We start from the raw sequence: 12,885 nt of genomic DNA on the forward strand, positions 1-12,885 counted from the left end.
ATGAGTGAATGGCTGAATATTAGAATCAGTACAGATGCCCGACCAGTTGCTTGAGTGAATGGATGAATATTATAATCAGTTACAGCTGTGAATGGCGACTATTAGAACTAGGTTACAGCTGTGAATGGATGAGTGAATGGATGAATATTAGAATCAGTTACAGTTGTGAATGGATGAATATTAGAATCAGTTACAGCTGTGAATGGATGACTATTAGAATCAGTTACAGCTGTGAATGGATGAATATTAGAATCAGTTACAGATGTGAATGGATGAGTGAATGGATGAATATTAGAATCAGTTACAGATGTGAATGGATGAGTGAATGGATGAATATTAGAATCAGTTACAGTTGTGAATGGATGACTATTAGAATCAGTTACAGCTGTGAATGGATGAGTGAATGGATGACTATTAGAATCAGTTACAGCTGTGAATGGATGAGTGAATGGATGAATATTAGAATCAGTTACAGTTGTGAATGGATGAATATTAGAATCAGTTACAGCTGTGAATGGATGAGTGAATGGATGAATATTAGAATCAGTTTACAGTTGTGAATGGATGACTATTAGAATCAGCTACAGCTGTGAATGGATGAATATTAGAATCAGTTACAGCTGTGAATGGATGAATATTAGAATCAGTTACAGCTGTGAATGGATGAGTGAATGGATGAATATTAGAATCAGTTACAGCTGTGAATGGATGAGTGAATGGATGAATATTAGAATCAGTTACAGCTGTGAATGGATGAATATTAGAATCAGTTACAGCTGTGAATGGATGAATATTAGAATCAGTTACAGCTGTGAATGGATGAGTGAATGGATGAATATTAGAATCAGTTACAGTTGTGAATGGATGAATATTAGAATCAGCTACAGCTGTGAATGGATGACTATTAGAATCAGTTACAGCTGTGAATGGATGAATATTAGAATCAGTTACAGATGTGAATGGATGAGTGAATGGATGAATATTAGAATCAGTTACAGATGTGAATGGATGAATATTAGAATCAGTTACAGATGTGAATGGATGAATATTAGAATCAGTTACAGATGTGAATGGATGAATATTAGAATCAGTTACAGCTGTGAATGGATGAATATTAGAATCAGTTACAGCTGTGAATGGGTGAATATTAGAATCAGTTACAGCTGTGAATGGATGAGTGAATGGATGAATATTAGAATCAGGTAAAGTTGTGAATGGCTGAATATTAGAATCAGTTACAGTTGTGAATGGATGAATATTAGAATCAGTTACAGCTGTGAATGGATGAATATTAGAATCAGTTACAGCTGTGAATGGATGAATATTAGAATCAGTTACAGCTGTGAATGGATGAGTGAATGGATGACTATTAGAATCAGTTACAGCTGTGAATGGATGAATATTAGAATCAGTTACAGCTGTGAATGGATGACTATTAGAATCAGCTACAGCTGTGAATGGATGAATATTAGAATCAGTTACAGCTGTGAATGGATGAATATTAGAATCAGTTACAGCTGTGAATGGATGAGTGAATGGATGAATATTAGAATCAGTTACAGTTGTGAATGGATGACTATTAGAATCAGTTACAGCTGTGAATGGATGAGTGAATGGATGAATATTAGAATCAGTTACAGTTGTGAATGGATGAATATTATAATCAGTTACAGCTGTGAATGGATATGGATGAGTGAATGGATGAATATTAGAATCAGGTACAGCTGGGAATGGATGAGTGAATGGCTGAATATTAGAATCAGTTACAGTTGTGAATGGATGAATATTATAATCAGTTACAGCTGTGAATGGATGAATATTAGAATCAGTTACAGCTGTGAATGGATGAGTGAATGGATGAATATTAGAATCAGTTACAGTTGTGAATGGATGAATATTAGAATCAGTTACAGCTGTGAATGGATGACTATTAGAATCAGTTACAGCTGTGAATGGATGAATATTAGAATCAGTTACAGATGTGAATGGATGAGTGAATGGATGAATATTAGAATCAGTTACAGATGTGAATGGATGAGTGAATGGATGAATATTAGAATCAGTTAAAGTTGTGAATGGATGACTATTAGAATCAGTTACAGCTGTGAATGGATGAGTGAATGGATGACTATTAGAATCAGTTACAGCTGTGAATGGATGAGTGAATGGATGAATATTAGAATCAGTTACAGTTGTGAATGGATGAATATTAGAATCAGTTACAGCTGTGAATGGATGAGTGAATGGATGAATATTAGAATCAGTTACAGCTGTGAATGGATGAGTGAATGGATGAATATTAGAATCAGTTTACAGTTGTGAATTGATGAATATTAGAATCAGTTACAGCTGTGAATGGATGAATATTAGAATCAGTTACAGTTGTGAATGGATGAGTGAATGGATGCATTTTATAATCAGTTACAGCTGTGAATGGATGAATATTAGAATCAGTTACAGCTGTGAATGGATGAGTGAATGGATGAATATTAGAATCAGTTTACAGTTGTGAATTGATGAATATTAGAATCAGTTACAGCTGTGAATGGATGAATATTAGAATCAGTTACAGTTGTGAATGGATGAGTGAATGGATGCATTTTATAATCAGTTACAGCTGTGAATGGATGAATATTAGAATCAGTTACAGCTGTGAATGGATGAATATTAGAATCAGTTACAGCAGTGAATGGATGAGTGAATGGATGACTATTAGAATCAGTTACAGCTGTGAATGGATGAATATTAGAATCAGTTACACCTGTGAATGGATGAATATTAGAATCAGTTACAGCTGTGAATGGATGAATATTAGAATCAGTTACAGCTGTGAATGGGTGAATATTAGAATCAGTTACAGCTGTGAATGGATGAATATTAGAATCAGTTACAGCTGTGAATGGATGAGTGAATGGATGAATATTAGAATCAGTTACAGCAGTGAATGGATGAGTGAATGGATGACTATTAGAATCAGTTACAGCTGTGAATGGATGAATATTAGAATCAGTTACAGCTGTGAATGGATGAATATTAGAATCAGTTACAGCTGTGAATGGATGAATATTAGAATCAGTTACAGCTGTGAATGGATGAGTGAATGGATGAATATTAGAATCAGTTACAGCTGTGAATGGATGAATATTAGAATCAGTTACAGCTGTGAATGGATGAGTGAATGGATGAATATTAGAATCAGTTACAGCTGTGAATGGATGAATATTATAATCAGTACAGCTGTGAATGGATGACTATTAGAATCAGTTACAGCTGTGAATGGATGAATATTAGAATCAGTTACAGCTGTGAATGGATGAATATTAGAATCAGTTACAGCTGTGAATGGATGAATATTATAATCAGTTACAGCTGTGAATGGATGAGTGAATGGATGAATATTAGAATCAGCTAAAGTTGTGTTCGGATGACTATAACAATCAGTTACAGAAGGCCATGAACATTAGTTGTAAAAGCTAGTGACCAAAACATCACATTTAAGTGTAATGGCAGTAACAAAAACATAATGGCTTTTCATTTGTTTGGCAACAGCTCCACCAACTGAGAAATAGCACAAAGACACCTCTTGATGTCATGTTTCAATACGATAATTGTATTTGATTTTGGTTATAATATCAGCATTTTATCTCATAGGATGATATTAGAATATAAAAATGAACATTGTACGTAAGCCATTAGTACTGATCCATTCAGATTCATTCATACACCATTATTCTGAGTTGAATAAAAAATAACATTATAAAACATATAAATGACATGGTATGAAAATAAAGTGTTTTGTTACTAACGGCCCCCAAAAATACTCAGATTGTCACATCTCAGTGGTGTTAATTTGTGTCTCTTTTAAGGTATGTCTTAGTGACAAAATGTTGGAGTCAAACTTCTGAAAAAAATTGTAGGTAACACATGAGGAGGGTGAAACAACAACATTAACAAGCAAACACACCGTTACTCACAGACAATTGGCACATCTCAGTAAGTAACAGATCAACATAACCATACAGGAACCCCCCATCCCTCCTCTCCCCATGGTAACACAGTGGTTAAAGTTAGTGGGTGCACTCAACCCATCACACCAGTGTCTCTGGTAGTGTGTCTGTGTTGTCTGTTGATAAGAGCTTCCATATCTGCCAACTCTCTCTCTGCCACTCCGGGCTGACTGGCACCTTTCCTTCCAGAGGACTAGAGGAGGGGTTCTTAGGGGTCACAGTCCAGTTCCTGGGGCTGCAGCTGCCCTGGGGGGGCCGTTGGGGGCTCTGTGGGGTCACACACTGGTGCGTGGAGAGGGAGAGGGAAGGTGTGGAGTGAGAACATTCTCTGTGTGTTCCTCTGAGAGGTCCAGGGTAGGGAGGGGGAGGCCTTCCATCCACCCTGCCGCCAGGCCTGCCTCTGAGGGAGGGACTGGCAGGCTGTGACACTCCGCCCCTTAGTGCGAAGTCCTCTGAGCTGCCGGCCCCTGGTTTTCCCTGTGGTCGGTGATGTAATAATGAGTCTGTACCCTGCTGTCTTTGCCCTCTCTCCGTCAGAGGGCTACTACTGCAGCGAGTCACCGGGGGGTGTGGTCTGCACTCAGGCACACCTAACGAGGTATAAGTTCGTCTGACAGGCAGTTTGCTGTTGTTACCTTGGTGACGGTCGAGTCCCTCTGATGAGCCGCAGGAGCCGTGTTCTGAAACGTCGCCATGGGAACCTAGGGGAAACCATTTATACACATAATCAATGTCTAACTCCATCTAGTCTACAATGTTTATTCTAGGTTGCAAAGTTCCAAAGAGCAAAGAATGAGACATTATGTTTAAAGACAATAAATGTACCAGTGATGTGATGATCCATAAACCCTTTCCTTAGAGAGGCATGCCAGGCACCCCAGACATGTTCATCGGGTGTGTCTAATGGAAAAATAAGACATATTCCTCAGCCTAAGTAGCAATATACAATACAGCATATTGTGCTATTTTCAGAAATGAAATGATCAACAAGTCGACCATTGGGAAGCTCACCTTTGCCTGTGGATGGTGAGTGACAGGTGATGCTAGGACGACCTTTGACGTGGCCAACCAGTGTGTACTGCTCTGGAACCCTGAAGAGCCTATCAGAGAGGAGGTTTCTGTCCTCCTGGGGCTGGGAGAGCAGCCCCTCCGACAGCACTGGTGAGTTGTTGTCATAGGGGGACAACTCCCCACTGGAGGCCTTGTTGGAGTCACTGGAGCAGCGCCTCTCCCTCAAAGAGAAGGGATCCTCAGTCCTCAGCGGGCCTGGACCACTATGGGGGAGAGGAGAAGAAAGAGACATTATGAAGTATGTAAAATATGATGACCAGTAGATTTACCATACTAGGTATTATCTGATCAGGAAAAATGAATTGCCCTAGTTACAAAGTATGCCATGATGTACAGAGAAGGGAGAAAACGGAAATGATATGTTATCACAATGATGTCTAGGTAAGAGAACTGAAATGATATGTTATCACAATGATGTCTAGGTAAGAAAACTGAAATGATATGTTATCACAATGATGTCTAGGTAAGACAACTGAAATGATATGTTATCACAATGATGTCTAGGTAAGAGAACTGAAATGATATGTTATCACAATGATGTCTAGGTAAGAGAACTGAAATGATATGTTATCACAATGATGTCTAGGTAAGAGAACTGAAATGATATGTTATCACAATGATGTCTAGGTAAGACAACTGAAATGATATGTTATCACAATGATGTCTAGGTAAGACAACTGAAATGATATGTTATCACAATGATGTCTAGGTAAGAGAACTGAAATGATATGTTATCACAATGATGTCTAGGTAAGAGAACTGAAATGATATGTTATCACAATGATGTCTAGGTAAGACAACTGAAACTACATTATATCAACTCTCATTTTATTGGTCGCAAACACATATTTAACAGATGTTATTGCGGGTGTAGCAAAATGCTTGTGTTCCTAGATCCAACAGTGCAGTCATTTCTCATGTTTAGGTAAGAACATTAAAACCAAATGTCATCACGATGATGTTTAGGTAAGAAGTGAAAATACACAACAATACCACCAGGGGGTGCTCGAGTACCTTCTCAGAACCCCATATATCACTGTACTGGATTTTCACAGAGCTTTTTACATTTTTGTCATGTAGCAGATGTTATCTTATCCGGAGCAAGTAGGGTTAAGGGCATATTTTTCACCTAGTCAGCTCAGTGATTCAAACCAGCGACATTTCAGTTACTGGCCCAACGCTCTTAACTACTAAGCTACCTGATGCCCATTTGGCAGAGGCACGGCATCACGTCCAATCGTCCATATTTAAGCACACAAAAGGCCACACACTCACGAGTGCTGAGAATCCTTCCTCCTCAGGAGGTAATCCACCACGTCAGGATCCGTCTCTAGTAGACTCATCAGAACCTCATTCTGCAGGTCAGGCGGCACCTGGAAGGGCCAGAAACACACAATCCTTAACTAGACGTCTGAGCTGAACGGACAGTTATTACATCTATCTCATTCTCTGTTGGCTTAAACTGGATATCTAACTGTTGGCCAAGTGTTGAGACAGATATTGACACAATAATGTAAATATGGACTCTGAAACCCTAAATTACAAGAGCTGAAGCAAGAATGTCTCCTACAGACGATGTATAATAAGCAAGCGGTTCAAGTACAGTTTAAAGCCGTTGCACCATTGGTTAACACATGCTAATATATATACACTACCGTTCAAAAGTTTGGGGTCACTTGGAAATGTCCTTGTTTTTGACAGAAAAGCACATTTTTTGTCCATTAAAATAACGTCAAATTGATCAGAAATACAGTGTAGACATTGTTAATGTTGTAAATGACTATTGTAGCTGGAAATGGCTGATTTTTTATGGAATATCTATATAGGCGTACAGAGGCCCATTATCAGCAACCATCACTCCTGTGTTCCATTATCATGCTGAAACATGAGGTGATGGCAGCGGATGAATGGCACGATAATGGGCCTCAGGAGCTCGTCACGATATCTCTGTGCATTCAAATTGCCATCGATAAAATGCAATTGTGTTTGCTGTCCCTAGTTTATGCCTGCCCATACCATTACCCCACCGCCACCACGGGGCACTCTGATCACAACAATGACATCAGCAAACCGCTCGCCCACACGACTCCATACACGTGGTCTGTAGTTGTGAGGTCGGTTGGACCTGCTGCCAAATTCTCTAAAACAACGTTGGAGGCAGCTTATGGTAGAGAAATTAACATGCAATTATCTGGCAATAGCTCTGGTGGACATTCCTGCAGTCAGCATGCCAATTGCACACTCCCTCAAAACTTGAGACATCTGTGGCATTGGGTCTGCACATTTAGAGTGGCCTTTTATTGTCCCCAGGATCATACTCTTTTTTTCAATTTTCGCCTAAAATGACATACCCAAATCTAACTGCCTGTAGCTCAGGACCTGAAGCAAGGATATGTTTATTCTTGATACCATTTGAAAGGAAACACTTTGAAGTTTGTGGAAATATGAAATGAATGTAGGAGAATATAACACATTAGATCTGGTAAAACATGCTTTTTCTATTTTGTATTTTTCCATCATGTTTGAAATGTAGGAGAATGGCCATACTTTCAGATAGGAGTCAAGGTGTAATTTAGATTTTGGCAACCAGATGGCAACAGTGTGTGTGCAAAGTTTCCGACTTATCCAGTGAAGATTTACATTACTGCACAATATTTTGTATCAAGTCTGCCAGGAGTTTGCCCAAATGTGCCGAATTTATCATTTATACATTTTCAAGTACATAACTTTGGAGAACATACAAAAATGCTTGGTAATAAAAAATGTAAGTATACACACTCCCAGGAATGTCATCCATGATGGATCATTAGCTTATACACTAACTTTCACAAATCTAGATGGCCGGGTGGGGTGGGTGTGGAGCCAGAGACATCAGTGGGGTCAAACTGTAGACCCCAGTTGCTACGTTTGAACATAAAAATTGATTTATCAAACAAAACTATGCTACATTTATCTCTGGGACCCTCAGGATGACAAATCAGAGCAAGATTTCTAAATGTATCAAACCAGTTGCCGTGATAAAAGTTTTGTTGTTTTGCGCTCTCCTCAAACAATAGCATGGTATTTTTTCACTGTAATAGCTACTGTTAATTAGACACTGCCTCTAGATTAACAAGAATGTAATCTTTCTGCCCATATAAGACATGTCTATGTCCCGGAAAGTTGGCTGTTTTATAAAACGTCATTCTAAACACATTAGCACACGTTAGCAACAACCATCCCGGTTTAGGGACACCGATCCCGTAGAGGTTTTAAATATTCAACTTCTTGATATGCCACACCTGTCAGGTGGATGAATTACCTTGGCAAATGAGAAATGCTCACTAACAAGGATGTAAACAAATTTATGGACAAAACTTTATAGAAATAAGTTTTGTGTGCGCATGGAAAATTTCTGGGATCTTTTATTTCAGCTCATGAAAGATTGGACCAACACTTTACATGTTGTGTTTATATTTTTGCTCAGCATATACAGTGCATTCTGAAAGTATTCAGACCCCTTCCATTTCCCACATTTTGTTACATTAAAGCTTAATTCTAAAATGTATTAAATTAAATGTTTTCCTTATCAATCCACACACAAAACCCCATAATGCCAAAGCAAATACTGGTTTTTATAAGATTTTGCAAATGTAATAATAAAAAAAAAACTGAAATACCTTATTTACATAAGTATTGAGACCCTTCACAATGAGACTCGAAATTGAGCTCAGGTGTATTCTGCTTCCATTGATCATCCTTGAGATGTTTCTACAACTTGATTGGAGTCCACCTGTGGTAAATGCAATTGATTGGACATGATTTGGAAAGTCCCACAGTTGACAGTGCATGCCAGAGCAAAAACCAAGCCAAGAGGTCGAAGGAATAGTCCATAAAGCTCCGAGACAGGATTGTGTCGAGGCACAAATCTGGGCAAGGGTACCAAAACATTTCTGCAGCATTGAAGGTCCCCAAGAACACAGTGGTCTCCATCATTCTTAAATGGAAGAAGTTTGGAACCACCAAGACCTGGAGCTGGCCGCCCGGCTAAACTGAACAATCAGGGAGGTGACCAAGAACCCGATGGTCACTCTGACAGACCTCCAGAGTTCCTCTGTGGACATTGGGAGAACCTTCCAGAAGGACAACCATCTCTGCAGCACTCCACCAATCAGGCCTTTATCAGTAAAAGGCACATGACAGCTGCTTGGAGTTTGCCAAAAGGCACCTAAACGACTCTCAGACCATGAGAAACAAGATTCTATGGTCTGATGAAACCAAGATTGAACTCTTTGGCCTGAACGCCAAGCATCACGTCTGGAGGAAACCTGGCACCATCCCTACGGTGAAGCATGGTGGTGGCGGCATCATGCTGTGGGGATGTTTTTCAGCGGCAAGGACTGTCAGACTAGTCAGGTTCGAGCGAAAGATGAACGGAGCAAAGTACAGAGAGATGATTGATGAAAACCTGCTCCAGAGCGCTCAAGACCTCAGACTGGGTTGAAGGTTCACCTTCCAACAGGACAACGACCCAAAGCACACATCCAAGACAACGCAGGAGTGGCTTCAGGACAAGTCTCTGAATGTCCTTGAGTGGCCCAGCCAGAGCCCGGACTTGAACCCGATCGAACATCTCTTGAGAGATCTGAAAATAGCAGTGCAGCAACGCTCCCCATCCAACCTGACAGAGCTTGAGAGGATCTGCAGAGGAGAATGGGAGAAATTCCCCAAATACAGGTGTGCCAAGCTTGTAGCGTCTTACCCAAGAAGACTCAAAGCTGTAATCGCTGCAAAATGTGCTTCAACTGAGTAACGGGTCTGAATACCTATGTAAATGTTATTTCAGTTTTACATTTTTTAATACATTTTCAAAAATTTCTAGAACCCTTTTTTGCTTTGTCATTATGGGATATTGTGTGTAGATCGAGGATGGAAGAAAAACAATTGAATCTATTTTAGAATAAGGCTGTAACGTAACAAAATGTGGAAAAAGTCAAGGGGTCTGAATACTTTCTGAATGTACTGTAAGCAAAAACTGTGTATAGCTTCAAAATATGCTTAACTATATTGTTGATATATTGAGTGGTCAGTCCTTGCGTCAATAGCTCTGTCTATGAATTTAAGAGTGATTACATTTCTCCATCCCTCAACTTTTTACAATAACAGAGGCGGTGTGTGTGCTTTGTTATTGTTTCAACTGAGGATTGCCCCTTTAAGAAAAATAGAGCTTTGTCTGGAAAGAAACTGTAAAGACACTGTAATCAGTATGTCCAAATCCATAGTCCTCCTTTTCCTGGACCTTATAAGGACCCGTACAGGAGGGAAAAACAAAGGCACGAGTTGATGATCTTCTCTGTGGAGCTTGGTTTTACAAGGCTTAGGCTTTCTCCAAAACTTATAAAGTGCATGTTTACATTTCATTAGATGGAGCCACTCTATTAAAGGAATACATCTGTATTTTGGCAATGAGGCCCTTTTATCTACTTCCCCAGAGTCAGATGAATTTGTGTTTACCATTTTTATTTGTCTCTGCGTGCAGTTTGAAGGACATTCCTAACTAGAACTACTGCAATGACTAACTACAGTAGCGTTACCACAATGACTGGAAGTCTATGGTAAATGCTAGCAGATACCATAGACTTCGAGTCATTGCGCTAACGCTAGTTAGCACTGACTCGCGAAACTACCTCTAATTTCCTTCATAAAAATGTAATCCATGGGGAAGTAGATAACAGGCCTCATTGCCAAATTCCCAAAGTATCCCTTTAAGCACAATTCCCCTAAGAACAATTATTCTCGGAAAGGAGAGCAGTGACTAAGAGAGTTCAATTGTTTGTCAGCTGTGCCAATTTTGTACTCTGTTCTCTATCTAGTGTGATAAACACTTATATATATCCATCTATTGGTGCCATGTTACAGTGTTTTCCATAAGTGGATAGCTTACCATGAAGAGGGTCTCATACGTGGTGATCATGCTGTGTACCACGCCAATGATGGCTGTACTCTCCTCGGCGCGGGCAAAACTCTGAACAGTAAACTCCTTGTCCGAGCTCTTCTGTTTGTGTAGAAGGTTGGGCCCAAAGACGGTGGCCAAGTTGAGTGATGTCATCTTGTTCCCTGTGATCTAAAGACAGCAGTGGGACAATGAGCACAAAAACATACATACACACACACACACACCTTTCTGAGAAGCTCTCCTGCCAGTGCTGGCAAACATGAGCTCCTTCTGCTCGGTAGGACATGAACAGTTTGTTATGCATCGTCATGAAATCCCCAGTAATAACAGGATAATGAAGCCTGAATTGATCTCATTCTGGCTGTCTGGCCAGCAGCCCCACAACTCACAGCCTCACAGGCCAAGTATGTGATTGTTAGCAAGACATTTTCGTCTGATCTTTTGCGGTTACAGGAAAAATCAGGACTATGCTGAAGGTTAGGTTGATGGAGGTTAACTGGAAGGATTAGTTAAGGTAACGCTGAATAAAAACGTCAGATGACTTTCTGGTCTTTCTTTAAGTTGAATGAAAAATTAACATGGATAAGCAGTCATTAATACAGATCTTTAAAAAAAAAATCAATTATGATTATGGTAGCAATAGAAAACAATTCATGCACATGGCTGACTCTTCTGACACACAGAGGTGTATACATATTCAAACCGAGAGGAGTGTGGGAATTAATACGCACTTAAGCCGCTCTTGTCAACATGAATAAAGCTATAAAGTTCGTCAATTTGTCAGAATGTAAAAAAGATCCTTCACATCCTCTCTGCACTCGTTTGGGGAAGTACTATTACTGACATGCTAATGACAATGTAGTCTGTGCTGTAATGTAAAAAAGATCCTTCACATCCTCTCTGCACTCGTTTGTGGAAGTACTATTACTGACATGCTAATGACAATGTAGTCTGTGCTGTGATGTAAAAAAGATCCTTCACATCCTCTCTGCACTCGTTTGTGGAAGTACTGTTACTGACATGCTAATGACAATGTAGTCTGTGCTGTATGTAAAATGCTTGCAGTATTTCGATAGATGAATATGACTCATGATCTAGTCATGAATCATAAATAACCAACATTGGAAAAACTACAACATTCATCTATGAAAGTTGATCACAGACAAAATAAGGACCGTAAACTTGAGTGAATTATAATTACACTACTGACCTCTCATCCTGTCATGCTCTGCCTTGTCCTCCTGCCCTTTCCTCATGTCCTAACGTGTCCTGCCCTCATGTCCTGTCCTCCTGCCCTGTCCTCCTATCCTGTCCTCCTATCCTGTTCTACTGTTCTGCCCTCATGTCCTGTCCTCCTGCCCTGTCCTCCAGTCTTCCTATCCTGTCCTCCTATCCTGTCCTACTGTCCTGCCGTGCCCTGCCCTCATGTCCTGTCCTCCTGCCCTTTCCTCCAGTCTTCCTATCGTGTCCTCCTATCCTGTCCTCCTGTCCTGCCGTGTCCTACCCTCATGTCCTGTCCTTCCCTGCACTGTCCTTGCCTGCCCTGTCCATTCCTCACCTCATGTCCATCCCTGTCCTGACTGTCCTCTGCGTGGGCGGTCACCGTGGCCAGGAACTCCAGGAGGCGTTGCAGGGTGTCACTGTTGCATGGTGGCAGCAGATACACCAGTAGCTGGATGGTGCTCTCCTGGTCTGGATGATCCAGTACTGCAGAGGAGGACAACCATCAACACAACTCCCTCTCATCTTCACAGATACAGGTACAGACACATTTTACAATACAAACGGTATAGGAATCAGGTGTATGAAGTGTATGCTTTCTTAAAAACAAACTACTGTAGTGTACAGTGGCTTGCGAAAGTATTCATCCCC

The 12,885-nt window shown here is 40.2% G+C and overlaps 1 protein-coding gene across 1 annotated transcript in view; it reads right to left on the bottom strand.

The window, feature by feature from the left end:
- Positions 1–3,589: 3,589 nt before the first annotated feature.
- The window catches only part of LOC120058135 (rho GTPase-activating protein 6-like), an 81,964-nt gene continuing 72,668 nt past the window's right edge, over positions 3,590–12,885 (bottom strand). The window contains exons 9-14 of the mRNA XM_039006605.1: positions 12,572–12,720; positions 11,002–11,181; positions 6,354–6,451; positions 5,019–5,281; positions 4,833–4,907; positions 3,590–4,708 (exon numbers count right to left, since the gene is read on the bottom strand). Coding sequence (XP_038862533.1) covers positions 4,089–4,708; positions 4,833–4,907; positions 5,019–5,281; positions 6,354–6,451; positions 11,002–11,181; positions 12,572–12,720 — 1,385 coding nt within the window. The 3' untranslated portion in view covers positions 3,590–4,088. The remainder of the gene's footprint in view (positions 4,709–4,832; positions 4,908–5,018; positions 5,282–6,353; positions 6,452–11,001; positions 11,182–12,571; positions 12,721–12,885) is intronic.

This window comes from Salvelinus namaycush, chromosome 13 (assembly GCF_016432855.1).
Source record: "Salvelinus namaycush isolate Seneca chromosome 13, SaNama_1.0, whole genome shotgun sequence".
Lineage (NCBI taxonomy): Eukaryota > Metazoa > Chordata > Actinopteri > Salmoniformes > Salmonidae > Salvelinus > Salvelinus namaycush.